This window comes from Leptonychotes weddellii, chromosome 9, assembly GCF_054177405.1.
Source record: "Leptonychotes weddellii isolate Sample4059 chromosome 9, ASM5417740v2, whole genome shotgun sequence".
NCBI classification, from domain to species: domain Eukaryota; kingdom Metazoa; phylum Chordata; class Mammalia; order Carnivora; family Phocidae; genus Leptonychotes; species Leptonychotes weddellii.
The window spans coordinates 98,265,459-98,289,006 of NC_138377.1; the positions used below are offsets into that span (position 1 = coordinate 98,265,459).

General features: G+C 38.6%; 1 protein-coding gene and 1 non-coding gene across 2 annotated transcripts in view; both read left to right on the plus strand.

Moving 5' to 3' along the window:
* Nucleotides 1–23,548, plus strand: part of LOC102750267 (uncharacterized) — a 612,045-nt gene that overhangs the window by 145,147 nt on the left and 443,350 nt on the right. The gene's annotated exons all lie outside the window — the stretch shown is intronic.
* Nucleotides 1–23,548, plus strand: part of LRRC49 (leucine rich repeat containing 49) — a 154,190-nt gene that overhangs the window by 44,137 nt on the left and 86,505 nt on the right. Inside the window, exons 3-7 of the mRNA XM_081829717.1 lie at nucleotides 1,293–1,380; nucleotides 4,789–4,986; nucleotides 5,327–5,429; nucleotides 9,478–9,681; nucleotides 13,898–13,964. Of these exons, the coding sequence (XP_081685843.1) occupies nucleotides 1,293–1,380; nucleotides 4,789–4,986; nucleotides 5,327–5,429; nucleotides 9,478–9,681; nucleotides 13,898–13,964 (660 nt within the window). The remainder of the gene's footprint in view (nucleotides 1–1,292; nucleotides 1,381–4,788; nucleotides 4,987–5,326; nucleotides 5,430–9,477; nucleotides 9,682–13,897; nucleotides 13,965–23,548) is intronic.

Genomic DNA, 23,548 nt, shown 5'->3' on the forward strand with positions numbered 1-23,548 from the left:
ATGGCAACCCCGAGCTGAGAGCCCGCGCCTGGGCTCTGCCTCTGCAGCCGGCTTCCCTGCTCACACTCAGGCACCCCCGGCCTTTCTGTGACCCCGAGGGTCCTGAGACCACACTGTCCCGGAGGGTTCCACCCCCCGCTTAGCCACCGGAGTGACGTCCCTCAGTGGAGCAGACTTTTAAAAGTTCCGATTTTGTGCTCCGTGGTTCTATCACTTGCCAGAAGCGGCCGACGGAGGCCCCTCCCCCGCCGTCTATCCTCCCGAATATCGCCTCGGATTCACTTCTCCGCACGTCCCACCTTCCAGAAAGTGGTCGCTTTTCTGTTCAGAGAGTTGTTGCTATTCCTTTCTTCGATCTCCTGTTGAGTTTGTAGGTGTTCAGAATGGTTTGATCCCTATCCAGCTGAATTCCTGAGAGGAGACGAAATCCAGGTCTCCTACTCCTCCGCCATCTTGCTCCGCCCCCCAAAAGGAATTCTAATGATAAAAACATAGTGATTTTTTCTTCAGCAGAATTTACTTTTTGTCATGGTTTTTGCTTTTGTTTTCTAGAAAATGGTTCTTTTAATCATTGTGTTTGTGGTGAGGGTATGGAGGAATTTCAAGTGGTTTGGAGCATAGTTTCATCTGACCTCATGAGATTGACTCTGATTGTGTGTGTGTGTATGTGTGTCTATTAAAAAAACTCATAACATAAAATTTGCCATTTTAGCCATTTTAAGTTGTACAAATTAGGGGTATTAAATACATTCACAAGGTTGTGCGGCCATCATCACTATGTAGTTCCAGAACTTTTTGTCACTCAAAAGAGAGTCCCTGGGGGCGCCTGGGTGGCTCAGTCGTTAAGCGTCTGCCTTCGGCTCAGGTCATGATCCCAGGGTCCTGGGATCGAGCCCCACATCGGGCTCCCTGCTCCGCCGGGAAGCCTGCTTCTCCCTCTCCCACTCCCCCTGCTTGTGTTCCCTCTCTCGCTGTGTCTCTCTGTGTCAAATAAATAAAATCTTTAAAAAAAAAAAAAAAAAGAGAGTCCCTGTACCCATTAAACAATCACTCCCCATTTTCTCTTCCCACCCCCTTTGAAAACCACAAATCTGTTTTCTGTCTCTTTATATTTTTTTATTATCAGTTTTTCATAGATGGAATCCTATGCTATGTGCCATTTTGTGTCTTGCCTCTTTCACTCATCGTGTTTTCAAGGTTCATTCTGTTGTGGCTTGTGTCAGTATTGTATATAATTTTATAATTATCTTCATTACTTACTGTTAAATTTTTCCCCAAATTATGTTTTTTAGGTTGAATTCAGGCTAAATAAAGAAACACCGTCATTCTCTGGTCGACTCTTGCAACATGATCTTGAAAGAAACTACTCAAGTAGGCAAGGTATTGTTCAGCAAGTAGAGGTCAGATATGGCTTATCTTATTTGAGTAATATTCGCTTAATAATCTTGACTACCTAAATCCAAATTGACCTGAATTAAAAATGAAATGGTTCATTAACCAATGGTTCATTAATCAGATTGGTTTGGTATTTATTTGGATCAGAACTGATTTTATATATACAGTGTAGTAGATTATTTCAATACAGAAAAAGCAGTTGTACTGTAGTTTGAGGGTGGGCTTTGCACAACAGGATGGGAAAGAATCTTTCAAATACTGTCTTAGAACTAGGAAAAATAGCTAGTTAATGAGGGTAAGAGTATGGGAACACAGATGTCTAGGAAATAAGGAAACAGTGGAAAGAGTGAAAAGTCAGGAGTAGAAAAGAAAATCTCTCCCTTACTAGTGCATTTAATTATAGATATTTTATATCAAAGGCCTTACACTTTGGTGTGCATCACCTGAGATTTTATTAGAAAGGCAGGTTCTTAGTATTCCCCTTCCTTTCTTCCTCTTCCCCATTCTGATTTTGTAGTTTTTGAGTGGGATTTGGAAATGTGTGTTTTAATGTCTCGAGTGATTCTGATGGATGTGGTTTGTGGACCACCCTTTGAAAAACATGGCCTTATATGATCTGGTTATATTTCTGAAATGTATTTTTCAGTTCAAGGAGGAATTTCCTTAGCACATTTGAGTTGTTAGTTGGTTGTTAACAACTGCTAGCCATCTGTAATGGGCTAATGTTAAACACTACAGAATCTTTATATAATGTGCCATCCCCACCTCCTAGGAGTTTGTTTGAGGGGGTTGATCTGTATAGGCATGTCCAGATTGTTCATCTCATTACTGCATGAACATATGGTCATCTTGAATATTTGATTAGTTTTTCTTTTTTTGTTTTGTTTCCTCTTGGGCCCAACTAATTTGACATGACTTTTCTCTTTCTTATATCTACAGTCTTATCTTGGCCAACTGCTAGACAATGGCATCAACCTAACTGCAGTTCCACACTACAGGGAGCATCTGTCTTGCTCTTTTTGGTTCAGTTCAGTACATATTTATTGAGTGTCTCCTATGTGCTAGACACTCTGTTAGGAGCAAGACTTTGATTTTTCTTTTTTTTTTTTAACAGAAATAGTATGTGCAAAATAGATTTCCAATGAACTTTTAGTAAATTGGAAAATCAATTAATTAGTTTATTGATTGCTTACAGAATTTGGATTCGGGCAAGAATATAAGGAGTACAAAATGAGGGGCGCCTGGGTGGCTCAGTCGGTTAAGCGTCTGCCTTCGGCTCAGGTCATGATCCCAGGGTCCTGGGATCGAGCCCCGCATCGGGCTCCCTGCTCAGTGGGAAGCCCGTTTCTCCCTCTTCCACTCCCCCTTGCTTGTGTTCCCTCTCTCACTGTGTCTCTCTCTGTCAAATAAATAAATAAAATCATTAAAAAAAAAACAAAAAAAAACAAAAAACAAAAACAAAATGAGGTCTAGCTCCCAAAGAGCTTATAAATTTAATTGGGAAAATAGGGGCTTCATATCTGGTAAATTAAATAGTGACATATGAAATAACAGGAGATGTTTTTGCCAAATAGTAATGTGGTTTATATGTAGGGTGAAACATCCCACAAATATATATGAATTTTGATACACAAATACATGTGCATATATGTGGGTATTTATATATCCACATAAGTGTGTGGATGTGTCAATCATAGATCACTCTGGTTTCCAGTCATTTAAAGGATCTTGTTTGTGGGTTTTAAGGTGTGTCTCCCTAATCGTTCTCATTTCTTGCTATTTCTTGTAAGATATATATCACACTGATTGTGATAGTAAGCTCATCATGGGGATAGGGATTATGACTTCTGTATATAATAGGAACTGAAAAGTATGAGGATAAAACGCCTTTAAGCATAAATGAAACTACTCTTTGATTATTTCCTGTATACCCCAAGTCTTTTAAAGTTTTAATCTGCCTCTTAAATTGAGGATTGGCTTGAAGCCTTAACAAAATAATTTAAAAACCTAACTCTGATGCTAATAAGAGAAATCAAGGTTGTCTGTTGTTTGGTGTTTTACCTTTATCATCTTTAGGTGACCAGCTACACCTTAATCAGTTAGTCCTTATACTAATTTTTGTTTGTTTCTATTTTTTTTCACCTATCTGAATTTTGATTTCCAAATCAGTGTACTGAATCATGGTTGCTTTGGTATCCTGTTAGGAGCTGAATCCTGTTACAAGAGCAGTTCATTGGTGAACATGATGTCAATTCTGAGTTACTCTAGAACATCATTATTAGTTATCTTGATGTTTCATGATATTTAGAAAAGTGGAGTATGAGCACTGATTATTTTGTACAAGAAGTTAGGTGTGTGATACTTCAGTTTGTGCTCTGTAGACCCATAGAAGCTAGCAAATACCGTTGCTTGACAGCTTTTTAATAGTATCTATACGGAACTTGATTTTAAGTTGTCATATTGTCTGATGGTCTCCCAAAGAGTATGTTAGCATCCTAGATTTGTTTTTTTCTTTTCACCTTATTGGTCTGTTTAAGCAGAAGAATTCTGTGGTAACTGTAGTTTCTATTTTACTGCTTATTGCTCCCTTCAACATCAATTGCTTCTTTCAGGAAATTTTCTCTTTATAGAAGATTCTTATACAGTAGATCTCCTCTGATGTTCAAACTGGCCCCTTTGACCCATTATTCAAATCTTACCTCATTTCTGGAACTTCCCAGCATCTCTTCTTGACCATTCTACATTCTTGTGGGTCTTTAGAATATACCTTAATATCCACCTCCCCCCAAACCCATCTTTTTTTTTTTTTTTTTAAAGATTTTATTTATTTATTTGAGAGAGAGAATGAGATAGAGAGCATGAGAGGGGGGAGGGTCAGAGAGAGAGGCAGACTCCCCGCTGAGCAGGGAGCCCGATGTGAGACTCGATCCCGGGACTCCAGGATCATGACCTGAGCCGAAGGCAGTCGCTTAACCAACTGAGCCACCCAGGCGCCCCCCCCAAACCCATCTTAAGTGGAAAATAACTGTCACATTCATGTGTGAATATATAACAGATACTATTTTTTATTCTGCGTTTTGTGTACGTTGTTCTATATAGTCTATTAATTTCATATGTGTTTGCCAGTTAGATTGAAAGCTACTTAACTGCAGTCAGGTTTATAGGACCACCAGCCTATAAACTTCATAGGAGTATCATATACCCTGTGGACCCTAACTACAAATATACAGTATTTATCCACATCCATTGGTCTCTGCAATATTTTCTACTAATAGTAGTTGAATATACAAAGAAAAAGTGATACATCTGCTATCCAAAACTACTTTCTCTCTATTTCCAGTAGCAAAGTCATGTATTGTGTAGCTTTGTGATAAACTTTTTGATATTTTGAAGGAGATGGAAGAGTAATAAGCCCTTCACCTCGTAATAAATCATCATTCATCTCATCCACAACAAACGTGACAGAACTATGTGGGCTGGAAATGAAAACTACCATGAGCTCCTTATCAGCATTTGGAGATTCTTCCATTCAGACACCTTCAAAGTCCAGAATCCGGCAGGGCTGTCATAGTGCTGGCCCAAATGTATCTGGTAATGAGGGACTATCATCTCAGTTTTAAGAGTTAAAATTTAGTGCTAGGAGTCAGCCTTATAAAGGGGTAAAGATAGCACTAGAATAGTTCTGTACTTGCAACCAATCTATGGGGCAAGGGAAAAATTATTTGATATATACAGAACATGTAGTTTAGGGTTGAGGAGGAAAGAAACAAACTCAAATGTAGTAATTAATTTTAAGTGTAGAGAGCTATGGAAACTGTACTTTCCAGAAAAGATATTTGTAGGTGCCAAAGTTCTCCAAATATAAGGTGACTTTAGTTTCAAGATTTTAAAGGCTTTTCTTAACAAGTAATTTGTATATCATTTTCAATAGGTGATCATATTCATCTGGCGAGCTCATCAATGCCATCATTTCCCATTCTGCAGCGTTCTTCTGAAGAGAAAATTCTTTACTCAGACAGGTTGACCCTGGAAAGGTGAGGACAGTTTCTTTTTTTTGTTCTTTTTTTGACTAGATAATATATAAACATGGTATAGGATTGGAAAGATAGAAAAGTCTTTCTCTCTTCTCTTGTTCTCCAGCTCCCCAGTTCTCCCACATAGGTATAATCATTGTTACCAATTTTTTATTTATCCTTCCAGAGGTATGGGGAGGGGTTTTTATAGCTGTGTAATGTAACAGAGCTTACCTATACCCTGAAAGAGTAGTATAGCAATTCTAGACTACGACATTGACAAAAACGGATTTTAGGATAGAAAAAATTACAGTGTAGTCCTCATACGGGCCCTCTGGGCCCTGTCCAGTTGAGTTCTTGTTACCTCACTGGCCTGACCTCCTGATTTTTCCTTCATTCACTCTGCTGAAGTTACCCTTGCCTCCTTGGTGCTGCGTGAATACACCAAGCAGGCTCATACCTCAGCACTTCTGCACTTGATGTCCCCTACGTAGAATGCTGTTCCCCCACATGTCTGTAGGCTTAGTCCCTAACCTCCTTCAGGTCTTTACTCAGATGTCATCGTGTTGGGGATAACCTTCCCCAGCCACCATCTCCAAAGCTACTACCCATTCTACCCTGACACTCCCCAACCCCCTTCTTTGCCTTATTTTTCTTCTTAACATTTATCACCCTCTAACATATGAAGTATTTTAGTTATCAAGTTTATTCTTTGTCTCCTCCTACTGGAATATAAGCTCCACAAACACTGGGAGTTTTGTTCAGTTCTGTATCCCCAGCACCTAGAACAGAGCCTGGGACAAAATAGACTAAAAATTTTTTGAGCGAGTGAATATATTTAGGATTTGATCCCTAGCTTTAAATCTAGGAAGCCCTTGAACCCTCTTACACTGTTGGTGGGAATGCAAACTGGTGCAGCCACTCTGGAAAACAGTATGGAGGTTCCTCAAAAAGTTAAAAATAGAGCTACCTTATGACCCAACAATTGCACTACTAGGTATTTATCCAAAGGATACAAACATAGTGATTCAAAGGGGCAGATGCACCCCAGTGTTTACAGCAGCAGTGTCCACAATAGCCAAACTATGGAAAGGGCCCAGATATCCATCAACAGATGAATGGATAAAGATAGATAAAGATGTGGTATGTTATACATACATAACACATATATAATAAAATGGAATGTTTTTTATGTGTGTGTGTGTGTATAATGGGATATTACTCAGCCATCAAAAAGAACGAAATCTTGCCATTTGCAACAACGTGGATGGAACCAGAGGATATTATGCTGAGCTAAATAAGTCAGAGAAAGACAAATAGACAAATACCATATGGTTTCATTCATATGTGGAATTTAAGAAATAAAACAGATGAATATAGGGAAGGGGAGGAAAAAGAAAGTAAGATGAAAACAGAGAGGGAGACAAACCATGAGAGACTCTTAACTATAGGAAATAAACTGAGGGTTGCTGGAGGGGAGGTGGGTAAGGGGATGGGGTAACTGGGTGATGGGCATTAAGGAGGGCACTTGGTATAATGAGCACTGGGTTTTATATAAGACTGATGAATCACTAAATTCTACTCCTGAAACTAATAATATAGTATATGTTACCTAAATTGAATTTAAATAAAAAATAAAAAATAAAAAAATTTAGGAAGCCCTTGGCAATAGAATGGTGGATGAAGCACCCCTATCCTACCTTAGTGCTATAACCAGTCTAGACAAACCATCGCTGCTATGCATACCTTTAGCTTAGCAGTGTGTTTCCAAGAACAAATTGTTTTTTTTAAAAGACTTTATTTATTTGAGAGAGAATGAGCAAGCAAGAGAGAAATGGAGTAGGGGGAGGGGCAAAGGGAGAGGGAGAAGCAGACTTCCCGCTGAATGGGGAGCCTGACATGGGGCTTGATCCCAGGACTCCGAGATCATGACCTGAGCCTAAGGCAGATGCTTAACCGACTGAGCCACCCAGGCGCCCATCCAAGAGCAAATTGTTAAGCAAACTTCTTACAGTAGCAGTGCACACCTGACTGAATTGTCATAGACCATCTGTGTGTGTAGTTGGGAAAAAGCTCTCTGGAGGGTGTGATGTATTGTAGGCAGAGCACCACTTGAGGGCACTAAATCTCATGACAGCTTTGCAGTATTGTTCCAGCATCAAGTAGGAAATACAGAGGCAAAAGTATTGTCCAATATACATTTGGTATTAGGGCAGGAGGTGTAGCAACTCAGGGATTTTGTTGGCTGAACAACCCCCACCCCCAACCCCCTCCCGGCGAGCCCTGGCTTATTATGTGTGTGTGTTTGCTTGTTTTGCTGCATGGCAGGGACTTAGGGGGCTAGGGGATGGATAAGTGAGCCTTGCAGTTGGGACTTAGTTATTGGATTTGGAATCTGAGAAAGTGACTTTGTTTCAAGCTATAGTGACTTATGTAAGAGGGAGGTCCGAGATTATTTATTTTCCTTTCTCAGTGATGAGTGACTCAAAGATTGGATGAACTAGAAGTTGGGGGTATTGGTAAGTTAACTGAGAAACAGAGGAAGACTGAAGCAGGAAAAATGAGACAAAGTTTTTTGCTAAGTGGATAAGGACATCAATTTTAAACTAGAATACTTGTCATTTATTAATTTATAATTTATAAGACAAGGAGCAAATGTGGTAGTATTGAATGCATGAAATGAATTCTAAATACTAAGCACACATTAAAAGAATTCAACTATTGTCTATTATGTTTTACTTTTCTTCTATTTTAAGCCGATTTTTTCAGGGTCTATATTTTTAAACATCATATTTTTTTTTTTTAAGATTTTATTTATTTATTTGACAGAGAGAGAGAAATAGCAAGGGCAGGAACACAAGCAGGGGGAGTGGGAGAGGGAGAAGCAGGCTTCCTGAGGAGCAGGGAGCCTGATGCGGGGCTCGATCCCAGGACCCCGGGATCATGACCTGAGCCAAAGGCAGACGCTTAACGACTGAGCCACCCAGGTGCCCCTAAACATCATATCTTTGTCAACCGTTCACCTTCAGTCATTTCTTTGTGCTAATCATCTTTTCTCTGTAAATGAGGACGATTCTGATCACATCCACATTTCACTCATGCTTGTAGCATTCTGATTTATTTTCTTTAAAGGTTACATTTGCTTGATTTTTACTGAAAGGAAATAGTTCTAATAAGTATCTCCATTAGAGTTACTCACACACTGATCAATACAGCGACATTTTCCTTGAACACTGTTGAAAACCTCAGAGTAGAATCACTCCCCTCTGGCCATTTTATTATAGTAGTGGAATCCTTAAAGGGCCCTGTATGTATTTACTTCACATATAAGACATAATAACTTTTTGCATAATGGAGGCTTTACTGTTTCAAATACAGCTGAAAGCATGTATTAGTAAGGTTTCATCCTATCCTATAGCATTCTAAATGTTCTTCAAAGTCTAAAGTTAATGTTGAACATGTAAACATTCTTAAAATCTAAGCTTCTGAGGAAATTATAAGGACCACATTTCCATTAATGGATTTCAGGATGAAACTGTTTCCATCAAAGTGAACTGTAGATGGCTGAATTTCTTACTTTTCCTAAGATGTTATCCAGCTCAAGAGTCTATGATTCTATGAGAGACCTGTGTATAAATTGTTGTTTTTTCCCTGATGACTTAGTTGTCTGGACAGTCTGTATCAGTCGATTGATGGCAAGGGCATCTCTTGTGTTATGTGACAGGGCTCTTTGAATCATTTCAATTTTGAGAAGGCAATTACATTGAGTGTTTTCTGATGTTAATTCAATTTTATGTGAAATAATTGATATTGGAGATTTTTTTTAATACAATGAGAGCTTAGACTTAATTGTAATAATTGCCTTTGTCAAAGTATATTGTCTTTTATAGAAATGATTTACAACTAGATCTAGGAGGCTCAGTTCCTGGAGGCAAGAAGTGGTTCTGTTTATCTTTTTTCTCCTCACAGCATGGGAACACAAAGGTACTATTAATAATATTTGTAATAATAAAATGAGGAGGCAGGTTGTCACATCAAAACTTTATTAACTTTTTAAAATGTTTTCTAGGCAAAAGCTGACTGTATGTCCTATCATTGATGGAGAAGAACACCTTCGTTTGTTGAACTTCCAACACAATTTTATAACTCGGATCCAAAATATTTCTAATCTACAGAGGCTAATATTCTTGGATTTATATGATAACCAAATTGAAGAAATCAGTGGGCTTTCTACTCTGAGATCACTCCGTGTCCTTCTGCTGGGGAAAAACAGGTAATCTTTGTAGAACAAATATGTTTATTTACTTAGGGCTAATGTTGAGACTTCCAGTGTTTAGATGGCAGCTCAGAATTGAATAATACTTAAGAAACTAATAGACTGAAAAAAAAAGAAACGAATTGACTAAAATTTGTTAAGATTATTTGAATGGATTAAGATTCAGTCATAATTTGTTTTATGAGATTCAATCTGACAGTCAAACCAAATAATATTTATTGAATGTGTATTTTATTATTTCCGTTGCTTCCCAGTGCCATATTTTATATGGAAGTAAATAGCAGACTTTGGCCTTAACTTTTTGTTTTCTCGGGCTATCTTGTAAGTGTGTGTATTCACTTTGGGCTTATGTGTGTTTCACTTATAATTCCTCCCAGTGCTTGACTGCGGGTAGACATTTGATATTTCATGTTTGTCAAATTACTGATTGATTCTTGTTCAGATGGTGTTTTCAGTATGTATTTACTATTACATCCTGTATGAACTTCCCCAGTTCCTTTTGTAAGGCTCTATTATGTAGTACAGTTACACAATTTCTGACTAATTTCCTTGGTATTTGTCTATGACTTTTCATTCTCTTTTGCTGGATAGCTTTTGCAATGCCTACAAAGAAGAGCTGTTTAGCAAACTCCAAAAATGATTTTTATATTATCAAATGATGAATTTTAGATACCAAACTTGGTTCCACCCCCCCCCCCGCCCCCACCGACAGCATGGATCTCGAATTACTTCTTTATTCTCACTGGCCAGTGGTAATATAGGGTGCTTTTTCCAAGATCATGCCCCAGAATCCTAGGCTCTTGTCTGTTCTCTGTGGTTTCTTGGAAGTTCCCACCAATGTAGTTTATCGCTTATACTTGGTTCAAGCATTAAACTGAGCATTATGGTAGCTGGAGGGAATTTGGGGAAATTATAGGAGCATGGAGTCTTAGAGCATAAAATGACCTCAGAGATCAGTTCTCTCATTTCACAGATGAAGAAATGGAGCTGTAAAGGGACTTTTGTAAGGTTAGATATGTATAAACTGTACACAGTAGGAGTACCCCAGCGGAGCAGTTGAGTGAGGTAAAGTAAGATGTCAACTTTTCATACATTTAAGGCATTCCCTTCTAGGTGCTCCCTGTTGTCTCTCCCAGAGATTTCTTAACTAGTTCCTGATCCCTGGAGTTTTTGATTTGTTTGCGTAGCTTCCATTTATTCTTCGGCACTATTGCCTTATGCACTTCTTTCAGTCCTTCAGTATTTCCTAGCGGCGTTTTTAATCTCCTTTGCTAGTTTTAAACATAGTGTCTAAGAGCTGCTCCTGGGTCCCAGTGTTTTAAATCAACTCTCAATCTACTTTTCTTCCTGCTTCTACTTTGCAGCTTCTCTGGCTTCTTGGAAATAACCTTTTTAAGGTTTTTAAAAAATAATTTGTGGATCAAAGACACCAGTCCATCTGACCTTCTGACCTTTCCAGAGGTCTCTGCTCCTCCAGTTCTAAGGGACCTAATGCCCTTTTCTGTATCCTTACCTTGGCCAAGTAAAAGCAATCTAATGCAGTCTCTTCTTCCTCTTTCTGCTTCATCTTTTTGTTCATTTTGTTTGCATTTGGTCATGGTTTACTTTATTCTTCACATAAAGAAAATAGCCATTAAGCAATTTTAGAGCTGTTAGTGTTCTTGAATAAAAAAGAAAGTCAGAAAGACAACTTTCTACATTCTCCCAAAATGCATATTTCTGAAGTATCAGAACAATGCACATCTGCCGTGTTCTCAGGTCAGCTGTGTGAGTCTTGAAGATACGAATCTAACCTGAGGCAGTACTTTAGTGAATTTTAGGCAAATCTGGCTGAGAAATGCTAGAGGAGAGAGCAGCTCTTCTGCCACCTTCTCTCTCCAGGTTTGTCTTGGATGAACTGTTGCCCCCTGCTGGGCAAGTCCGGGAAGTTTTCTCCCTCTCACTTTGCAAAGCACTGCACTATCTTATATCTTAGTCCAAAACAATGGAGCCAGATGTTACAATCCAGGGCAACCATATTCCTCTAAGTTCAAGCAGCTCCAACAAAGATTTCTGCCCCAAAGCTAAAACGACTGTGCTCAGATTCTGTATATGAGGTTTGCATTGCTACCGAAGAACCCCCAGTCCTTTTGTACCACTGTGCTACTGAAGTTCTTGCCATCTCACTCTTCTGCTTTCTGTGTTCCTGTTTATCCTTGTGAGATCTTCTGGTGCCCTCATGATCACAGGCTAACAGGTAAAACTTCTATGCATTTTTTTCTGATCACCCAGGACTATAGATACAAAACTCTCCACCAGGCTCTGGGATTCCATATTCCTTTCCTATTACTTCCTTGAAGGTCTCCACTTAAGAATTTGTTTCTAACACCCAAAAAGCCTAGCCTTCATATAGATTCTGCAGTGTGGTCCTTATGCAGGCCTCAGTATCATAATGTAGCCTGCAAAGATGAGCTCTGATGTACTAGGTATTTCAAGAGCAAAGCAGGTGAAGAATAACTTTGTTAACAGTTTTGTCTGTTTTCCTATCTGATAGTGTCAGCATAAGCTTGAGAAATTCTTTTAAAATACTAAGGAAAAATAGGCATAGGAAGAACAAAAGATAAGATGGGGGGGGTGGTGTGTGTGTGAGAGAGAGATAGGGAGAGAGAGAGAGATAAGGGAGAGAACTGCTGTCATATTGTGATGTGGCATAGTAGGTGTATGATAAATATTTTTTATACACCAAATTGGATTGAATTGGTTGTGGTGATGTAATTCTGGATTTGGCAATGATGGCTGAGGTCACATGGAGATGGAAATTCTCTAAGTTTAAACTGGTATTATGTTTACATGTTAATCAGCATATATGAAGTTTCAAGGGATGATCCAGGTTCTGGAAACATTTAGGAAGGTAGAAATGGTTCTTTGAGGCAGTAAGCACTGGCAACAGAAATAAATAGTGATAGGCAGATGATGATCAAGATGGATTGCATGAACTGCATTTCTACCCTTTCTTTGCCATTGCTCCTTTCTTTTTACTGAATTATGGCAGTAGGAGAAAGTAGGATCTGTAGGAGGGGAAAATATAAAAGGGAAATAGTTTTTGTTTTGTTTTGTTTTGTTTTGTTTGAACTGTCCAGTTGGAGGCAGCTGGACAGGTAAGGTAGCCAGAAAAGGTAGGAATGAGGGAGGCAATGGGTGGGCCCTAATCATTAAGGAATATAAGAAGGGGCATTTTAGAGATAAAATGCCGTGTTTTAAAATTTATAGCAATGTTTTAGCTTTTCACAAGATGGCAAATCAAAAATTCCAAATATTCACAAACTGAGCAGGTCCAGTAGAAAACATTTAAGTGGTGTCTAATCTGTGAATGTGATAAATAATCCTCTTATGAATACTCTTGGACATAAAACTCATCTATTTAGTTAGTATATGTTTATTTATTCATTAAACAAATATTTCTTGGTTCCTACCCAGTGCCAGCCCCTTTTATAAGTGCTGGGGATGGAGTAGAGAATATGTTAAAATTTCTGCACTCTTGAAACTCATGTTTTGGTTTGAGGAAGGAGATCATAAGAAGGTAAACACATAAACAATATAATTTTAGGCAAGGATAGGTGCAAGGCAGTCCATTAAAGTAGGGGAAGGAGAGAGTAATGGGGATAGGAAGGGGGAGTGAACCATGCTAAGTTCTGGGTGAAGAACTCTGAGGAAGAAGGAGCAGGGAGGATAAACACCCCCAGGCAGAAGTGAACTTGTCAGGTTAGAGCTCCAAGAAATCCCCTGTGGTTAGAGCAGAGAGAGCCTGAGCCGTGATAGGAGATAAGCCTGGACAAAGAGTCAGCCGCCACAAGGTTTAGGGCCTTGAGAACTGAGGTAAGGAGTTTAGATCATATTCTGAAGGAAACTGCCTTGAATAAGTGCCTTGTCCTAAGGTTCTTAGAAGTAGAATTGCTTTTTCCTAAAGATACAACTTTTAAGCTGTCTTTGGGACATTTCCTCCAATGGGATTGCATCTTTACCATTATAATTAAATCAACGGGAAATATGTTTTTGTTTTATATGTATTTACATATAATCTATATATACATATTTGTATAGCTATATCTATAGCTGTCTCTCTACTTATCTATAGAGAGAAGGAATAAATTAAAATGAGTTTTGCCTTAGCATGTTTTGATTTACAATAAATCTGATACATCTGTATTTCTACTCCACTTATTCTGATTTTCAGAATCAAGAAAATTTCAAATCTGGAGAACCTCAAAAGCTTAGATGTCTTGGACCTTCATGGAAATCAGGTATTGTAAAGCCTCTTTGTTTCTTTCTTTTCAGCAAAAAAGTCTGAGAAAATTTGGTATTTTAAAAGTTGTTTTTTTTTATTATGTTATGTTAATCACCATACATTACATCATTAGTTTTTGATGTAGTGTTCCATGATTCATTGTTTGCGTATAACACCCAGTGCTCCATTCAGTACGAATGATACTTGTGTTGAAGTATTTCAAGAGATACTTTACTGGGGCGCCTGGGTGGCTCAGTCATTAAACATCTGCCTTTGGCTCAGGTCATGATCTCAGGGTCCTGGGATCAAGCCCCGCATCAGGCTCCCTGCTCAGTGGGAAGCCTGCTTCGCCCTCTCCCACTCCCCGCACTTGTGTTCCCTTTCTTGCTGTCTCTCTCTGTCAAAAAATAAATAAGATCTTAAAAAAAAAAAAGAGTTGCTTTACTGATTCACTGAAATTTCTAAGGTATTAAGCCTGTTTATTTAAGATATGGTAATCCCTTAGCAGTAAATGACAGATGAAACTCCTAAAACATTTGGAATCCTTAATAGTTACGATAATTTCATTTCTTATTTAGTCTTTTATTTTTATTTTATTTTATTTTATTATTTATTTATTTGACAGAGAGAAAGAGAGAGAGAGCACATAAGCAGGGGGAGTGGCAGGCAGGGAGAAACAGGCTCTCCACTGAGCAGGGAGCTTGACATGGGTCTCGATCCCAGGACCCGGGGATCATGACCTGAGCCAAAGGCAGACGCTTAAAGCACCCCTAGTCTTTTATTATTTTTAAAATACATATTTTCCAACCCTAGCCCAACAATTAGAATATTACCAATGATTTTCTTCTACTTAGGTATTCCTCCTTTATTCTGAGGCCACCACTATCCAGGATTTCACATTTATCATTCCCTTGTGTGTTTTTTTAAGTTGGTTTTATCACATATATGTGTCTAAATAATACCTTGTTTAGTAGTATTGTGTTGTAATTTTAAAAAGGTATTATACTGTATATTGTCATCTAGCGTTTGCTTTTTGCATATAACATTAGCTTACTGAGATTAATCTATTTTGATTAAGTAACTGTAGTTTACTCCTTTTTGCTGTTGTAAGTTCCATGGAATGATTATATGAAAACTTTTTTTCTCCAGTTTATTATTGATAGAATTTAGGTTGTTTCCTTTTGTTTGTTTCCTTTTAGGAATAGCCCTTCTAAGAGCATTCTTGTATGGGTTTCTTCCACATACCATATGTCACTCTAGGGAGTGAAACTGATAGAACAGAGGTTATTTAAATGTCTAACATAGTGGGGGTGGGAGGGATGGGGTGGCTGGGTGATAGACATTGGGGCGGGTATGTGCTATGGTGAGCACTGTGAATTGTGTAAGACTGTTGAATCACAGACCTGTACCTCTGAAACAAATAATACATTATATGTTAAAAAAAAAAAAAAAAAAGAGGATAGCAGGAGGGGAAGAATGAAGGGGTGGAAATCGGAGGGGGAGACGAACCATGGGAGACTATGGACTCTAAAAAACAAACTGAGGGTTCTAGAGGGGAAGGGGGTGGGGGGATGGGTTAGCCTGGTGATGGGTATTAAAGAGGGCACGTACTGCATGGAGCACTGGGTGTTATACGCAAACAATGAATCATGGAACACTACATCAAAAACTAATGATGTGATGTATGGTGATTAACATAACATAATAATAAAAAAATGCAAAAAAAAAAAGATAATGTCAAATTGTTTTTCAAAGTGGTTGTACCAGTTTATATTCCCACCAGTAATGCAGGATAAATCCTGTTGCTTCACATTCTTTTCAACATTTGGAATTGTCATACTTCTTTTTTTTTTTATGACTCAAGGATTTATTAAGTCATACATGCAAAACATACTGCTAATTACATTAGCAAAAGATCAATGTAAAAACACCCCGCAGTTCTACAACTGTCCATTTAAAAAATGTTGTTCTAGTAGTTGAAAGGTCCAACCTTATATTCTTGCCAGTGGGTAAGTTGTATAGAACTTCATTAGCACAAGCACAGGCTTCCAGAACCTCACAGACCCAGAGGAACATGGTTAGGCAGAGCAACAGGAAGTGTGTGTCCAGGGGGGTAAGACCAAGAGGACGGTCAGCATTAGTCAAGGTACAGTGTTGGTGATCTGGCAAGGCAGTGATGCTAAGAAAGTTCATAGTTTAGGAATACCTAAAATATTTCAAAAACTATAAAGCTACAACATGTCATTTTTGCACCTAGTTACTGGAAAACTAAGTAAAGTGCTTATTAGCTTTGAATAAAGTAACAAGGAAATAAGAATACACCTTTACTAATCTACAAAAAAAATTTCTAATGCATTATCAGAAAGATTTTATAATATAAGGAGGCATATTGCTCATTAAGAAGGGATTCTGTAGGGGCGCCTGGATGGCTCAGTCGTTAAGCGTACGCCTTTGGCTCAGGTCATGATCCCAGGGTCCTGGGATCGAGCCCCGCATCGGGCTCCCTGCTCAGCGGAAAGCCTGCTTCTCCCTCTCCCACTCCCCCTGCTTGTGTTCCCTCTCTCGCTATCTCTCTTGCTGTGAAATAAATAAATAAATTCTTAAAAAAAAAAAAAGGGATTCTGTAAGAAAAGCACTAAGTTAGCAACTATGGGAATGACCAGTTCAAAGATTAATTATATGCCCAATTTCAGGAGGGATGGCAGGTCTAAGAAAAAGCTTAAAACAGTGATAATACCGATCTTTCCTTATCATTTACTGCATTTGACAGAGATTAACCTTTTAAGATTTTATCTGTGACACTTTTACTCAGTTTAATTATTTTTTTTTAAGATTTTATTTATTTATTTGACAGAGAAAGAGATAGCGAGAGAGGGAACACACTCAGGGGGAGTGGGAGAGGGAGAAACAGGCTTCCCGCTGAGCAGGGAGTCCGATGCGGGGCTCGATCCCAGGACCCTGGGATCATGACCTGAGCCGAAGGCAGACACTTAACGACTGAGCCACCCAGGCGCCCCTACTCAGTTTAATTATGATGTGTACAATGTAGTATAAATTAACCTCCATATTTTGTCAAAATAATTGTCTTCATTCTTTGATCACCTCCCATGCTGCTCACACCCCACCCCAGTGCGCCCACAGCTAGAGCAGATACTTCATCAGAGGGATGTGGGAGTAAGAGGTCTGTTCAAAATCTCAGCAATAGCATATACACTACGTTTTTTTAAAAAGAAAATCTCACTACAGGGGTGCCTGAGTGGCGCAGTGAGTTGGGTGTCCAACTCTTGGTTTCGGCTTGGGTCATGATCTCAGGCTTGTGAGATCAATTCCCAAGTGGGAGTCAGCGCAGTCTGCTTGAGATTCTCTTTTCCCTCTGCCCCTCCCCCATAAAATAAATAAATTAATTTAAAAAAAAATCTCACTGCAAAATCAAAAAGATTGATCCAAAGAGTTTTGAGTCCTTACACTCATTCCATTATGACATAAAGTCCAGTGTTAGGGAATGGATGCAGGCTGATAAATTACTGGTGTGTTAGATGGCAACATTTCATGATTGTGAAATGTGCTGCTTTCTTATCAGAAACTAGTTAGTGTCTCCATTTCCAAACATGAGACATTGCAGTCTCTTCTTCTTCTTCTTTTTTTAGAAATAAAAATAAGATTTTATTTGGTAATGAAGTGTAATCAGGAAATATCTTTAGGTTTTAGGGTTTTAGGCGATTTGTGTATTTTCCTTAATACTTTTATGTGTTTTTCAGGTTTTGTGATATAAACATGTCTTTTTTTTATTATGTTAAGTTAGCCACCATAGAGTACATCATTAGTTTTTAATGCAGTGTTCAATGATTCATTAGTTGCGTATAACACCCAGTGCTCATCACAACACGTGCCCTCCTTAATACCCATCACCCGGCTACCCTGTCCCCCACCCCCCTCCCCTCTGAAACCCTCAGTTTGTTTCCCAGAGTCCATAGTCTCTCATGATTTTTCTCCCTCTTTGATTTCCCTCCCTTCAGTTTTCCCTCCCTTCCCCTATGGACCTCTGTGCTATTCCTTATGTTCCACATATGAATGAAACCATATGATAATTGTCTTTCTCTGCTTGATTTATTTCTCTTAGTATAATACCCTCCAGTTCCATCTATGTTGATGCAAATGGTGGGTATTCATCCTTTCTGATGGCTGAGTAATATTCCATTGTATATATGGACCACATCTTTTTTATCTATTCATCTGTTGAAGGACATCTCGGCTCCTTCCACAGTTTGGCTATTGTGGACATGGCTGCTATGAACACTGGGGTGCATGTGGCCCTTCTTTTCACTACATCTGTATCTTTGGAGTAAATATCTAGTAGTGCAATTGCTGGTCATAGGGGTAACTATTTTTAACTTTTTGAGGAATCTTCATACTGTTTTCCTGTAGTCTCTTCTTAAAGACAAAGATTTTGAATGGCTTAGTGCCTAGTGTTCTCAGCACAACAGTGCAACTTAGTTCACAAGCTATTTTGGCAACTCTTAATCTGAGCAAGAATAGGAGCTCTTGAAAAATAAGGCTTTAAGAAAGCTTGCCATTTTAGGGCTAAATTTTACTATAATGTGAAAGTTTGAAGTCTTACCCTTTAAACAAATAAAACCTAATTCAAAATGGTTTTATGGAAAAAGTAATCTGTAACAAAAACTTGGCACTACGTGAAAGGCTCCACCATTTTTGAGCAAAGCATATAAAATTTCCGAGGTGGACAGGGCAGGAGAGGGGCCCACACATTTATAGCAGCAGGCATTTTCTCTTCCTCCTCTTGACTGGAGGGCAGAGAACCCTCAAAGAGCTTCATCCAACACTGTCTTGAGGCCTTGCTTCGTGAGAGCTGAAGCACTCAGGTGTTTTCCAGCACCGATCTCCTTAGCCATGGCCAAACCCTGTGGCTAGGTGATGGGAGTTGGCTTCTTCTCCTGCAGTCGCTCAGTCATGTCTTTGTTGTCCTTGAGATCAAGTTTAGTCTCTACCAGGATGATGGGGGTGTTGGGACAATGATGTCGCACTTCAAGGTACCACCATGCTCGAACATTTTCAAATGATGCAGGATTCATGAGAGAAAAGCAAATTAAGACCACATCTGTTTGTGGATAGGATAAGGGACGTAATCTGTCATAATTTTCTTGTCCAGCTCTATCCCATAAGCCCAGATTCACCCATTTTCAACTATATTTGAACTATTTGAAATATAGTTCAATATGGTAGAACATTTACATTGGCAGGATAGTTGTCAAAGACAGTGGGGATGTATTCTCCAGGGAATCATTGGTTTAACCGATCGGTAGGCAACTTTTACCTGTAGCTCTGTCTCCCACCACCACACACTCGGTGGCTGCATCTGGGCTGCTTGCTGGGCTGCTGTGGCGTCGGGGCGCTGAAGCGAGAAGTGGTGGGCTTGGGGGGTGGGGTGTCAGGGCTGCTGTCTAAGCCACATCACCCTCCCCCTATGGGAAGCCAGAGCCAGCAGCAGCCACCACCCAAAGCTCTGGAATTGTCATACTTCTTAATTTTTGCCAATTAAATTGGTATAAAGTAGTGTCTCTTTGTGGTTTTGATTTCTATTTTCCTGATTACTATATAATCTGGACTCTTTATTCTGTTGGGTCAGTCAGTTTGTCTGCCTCTTGGTCTGTCTGTCTGAATTTGTCTGAATCTGGTTTGTTACGTTCCCCCTCCTTCTCTCTCAGAGCATCTTGGCTGTATTTTAGTCCTTTGTTCTTCTATTGAAATGTTTGTCTTTGAAATGGATTTATTTATGAACAGCTACATGAGCTACACTCATGCAGAAGGTAGAGCCTCTCATGAGGTGGTAAGTGTACATTCTGGGATGATCCATGAGTCCTTGCCTGTTAATGAACAAGATCTGTCACTGCCACCTGCAGTTGGTTAAGTGCAAACTTCAGTATGATCTCTCTAGGCTTTCTAACAACTGCTAGTCCCAATCATTTTGGTGAAAAGCTAATGGAATAAATGAAAACCTTGACAGATCTAACTAGACCACATCCGCTAGGTTCTAATCTCACCCGGCCCCATCTGTGTGTATCTGTGTGTGCCCAGAATGGGAGGAATGTTGGTGGCCTGGGAACTGTCCAGCTCTGCAGGCTGATTAGTGGCACTCTAGTAGAGAAGTTACCCAGTTAGGTGAGGGTGGAAGGGGAAGAAGAATTAAAGAGTTTTGTCAGTAAAAGAATATCGTATGCAAAAGCACTGAGACTAAAAACAACACGATATTTTTTACTGCTTGAGAATTTAGCATGTGTTGAAGAACAGTGAGAAATGAGGGGAGAGAAGTAGCAGAGGCCAGATTGGGGAGGGCTTTGTATGCCACACCTGAGGAATTGCTATTTTATCTTGTAGCCCACTATTTTTATTTTTATTTTATTTACTTATTTTTTATTTTTATTTTTTTGTAGCCCACTATTTTTAAAACTATTCATAACTAATTGCAACATTTTATGGTAGCAATTTTTAAAGTTTATTTTAAAATGTATATATGATAATTAAACATATTTATGTAGTCTCACATTATATTATACCTTTAAGAATTCATTTTATTTATTTTTTATTATATTATATTTTATTTTTAGAGCAAGAGTTGGGGGTGAGAGGCAGAGGGAGAAACAGAGAGAATCTTAAGCAGGCTCCATGCCCAGCATGGAGCCCAACACAGAGCTTGATCTCAGAACCCTGAGATCATGACCTGACCCGAAATCAAGAGTCAGACGCTTAACCAACTAAGCCATCCAGGCGCCCCTACCTTTAAGAATTCATTGGGCATTACCCAAGATCTATGAAGGATCCTGGTTTACGAATAACAAACATATCACTTGATCCATATGTAATGTGTGGGAATTATTTACCAACCATTATGTTGATGAAAAATGCTCTGTTCCTTGTTAGCTGACCTGTGTTATGTCATATAATTTCAGCTTTGTGTTTGTACTTATTCTGTGTATTGAGATTAAGTATTTGTACCACACAAATTATTTCTCAAGGCTCTATAACTACAAGAATGAAGTTTTACGTGAAAATCCAAGTCTTGTTTCAAAATATCTAAATCCACTAAGCAGAAATTTGGAGTATTTCAAAGCAAAGACAGCCGTGGTGACCTTAGGCTTCTAAAAAGTCAGGAGATAAATTATTCAAGATGAAACAATGTCCAATTCTAAAAAGAAAATAGCATCAGGTAGTTAAAAATGTAAAAGAAAATTAAGTGAATATTTTTTGTTTTTGGAGTTTACTTTTGTTAGAAATAAAAATGATATTTGGTGTACATCGTGAAATAAAACGTATTTGGTTTATGGATGTGAAAATGGTCTGAGGAATGTTAATAGTGTGCAAGAGACAGATTGGGGGATAGAAAGAGTTGGAGGAAAGTGAAACTGGAGACGGAACAGTTGAGAGACTAATCCAGTAATCTTTGTGAAAAGTGAAGGTGGCTCGACCTGAAGTAGTAACAATAGGGATTTAATAAGGGGACAGATTGGATAAATATTTAAAAAGTGGAAACATCAAGATTTAGCAGTTGATTATATTTGAATAATGAAGAATACAAGGAATCTGAGAGGTTGGCTCTCAATTTCTGACAGAATTTTTTTGGTCTTCCAGAATTTGTTCTCTCGGTAAAAGCATTCTTTAACGTGGACACAAATGTGCTTCAGGAAGGATCTGTTCTTTCAAGGCCATCTTTTCCTTCAGGGAGAGTTTGTCCTTTCTGTGACTGCTTGACTGAAAGCAGACATTTGCCCTTTAGCATTGCTGAGTCAGAAGGTTGTCTTTATCCAGACAAAGCAGTCTGGGTTACTCTTATACATAAAGATGAGCCTGGAGTATCCAGCTTTCCTAGATGTATTAAGAAGCCCTGCGGTCTCCTGGAGACCCTCTCTCTGATCAGTATGACCCATGATTGGACTTTCCAACATTCCCATCATTTCTTCTTCTTGCTGTGAAGTTTATTAACTAAACAAGAGCTGTGCTCTCACCCTACGCCACCTTTTGCCTGAAATTTTTATCATTTACTGTGACTTTGTCCATGGCTGCAATGCGTAATAGGCTCCATCAGAGACGTTGCACACAATTCTGGCCTATCTGATTGCAAACCAAGAAGCCAAACAATATCCCCAGTGATTTTTTTAAAAATTACATCTTGATACCAATATTTTAGAATTAATAATGTTCCTTTTCAGAGGTACCAAACTAAATAAAAGGCAACTCACAATGTAAGCATTCTAATTATCAGTCCCACCTGGATGAAGGAATTAGAGAAAGGTGGTTTTCTAAGAGAAATGCCCCAGGTTTAGTAGCAGAAGGGGGAAGACTCTCTATGTATGTCATATAACAATTGTGTCCCTTCATTCTATATATTTCTATCTTTCCTGTTCTCAGGAAAGTTTTATTTTATATATTTAAATATTGCTCTTTCATTCATGTTTGTTACATCTATATTATTTGTCTTCCATATCCCCGTCTTACCTTTTATTCTTCCTATCTCCATTTTTCCTTAGTATTTTAGGAGAATTTCTCAAACTTATGATGACATTATTGATTTTTCACAGTGTCTATTTTGCATTTTGCTGATTCCGTACATTTAAAATTCTATCACTTATAAAGTTTTGAAATGCTTTTGTCTATGTCTCGTTGTAAATAGTTCTATCATCTACAAATACTGATTACCTTGTTTCTTCTTTTACAATTTTTATTTTCATTTTACATTAGTTAGACCAAAATCTTAGGATAAATTTTAAGGCATAGTCAGATGTCACCTTTATATATTACTGAATTTATAATAAACATAGGTTTTCCCTTTTGAACCTAGATGGAATCTAGATGGTACTTCTTGAATGTAAGAGAAGGTCCAATAACAACCTACAGACTGGATTATAAATCTAAGAAAATGTTCTCTTATCCAACATCTGTTTTGAAGTGTTAAATAAAAAATTCCAATTTTTTTCTCATCTGTACTGGGATGACAGTGTGGATGAGAAAGTTAATCCCTACTGATGGTGAAAACCTTTTTTAATGTTTGGAAGAAAAGTGTCATGTGTATGACTCATTGTTAACTTAAGTAGATGGTTGACGAAGTCCCCCACAAGGACCCCTACTTATGTGTCATAGAGAACCATCTCACTGTGCTTGCTCTGTTACACTAGTGGGGCTTAAAATCCTGTTGTGCTCTCCTCAGTTCATGGGGCTGGCTTTTCCTTACCCTACTTTACTGTGCAACTCAGAGCTCCTGTGCTGCAGGTCAGAGCTTGCATGTATGTGCCTGTTCTGTGACTCAGGTCTTCTTGTTCTGAACACTCAATGTCCACCATATTGCACTCTGGCTAAATGTTATCTGTCGCTTCTCTTAAGCACTTCCACTAATAAAGAATATCCACCCTCACTCTCCACTCGGGATCCCAGTTCCTTGTATCTTTTTTTTTTAAATTATTTATTTATTTATTTTTATTCTTATGTTAATCCCCATACATTACATCATTAGTTTTAGATGAAGTGTTCCATGATTCATTGTTTGTGCATAACACCCAGTGCTCCATGCAGAATGTGCCCTCCTCAATACCC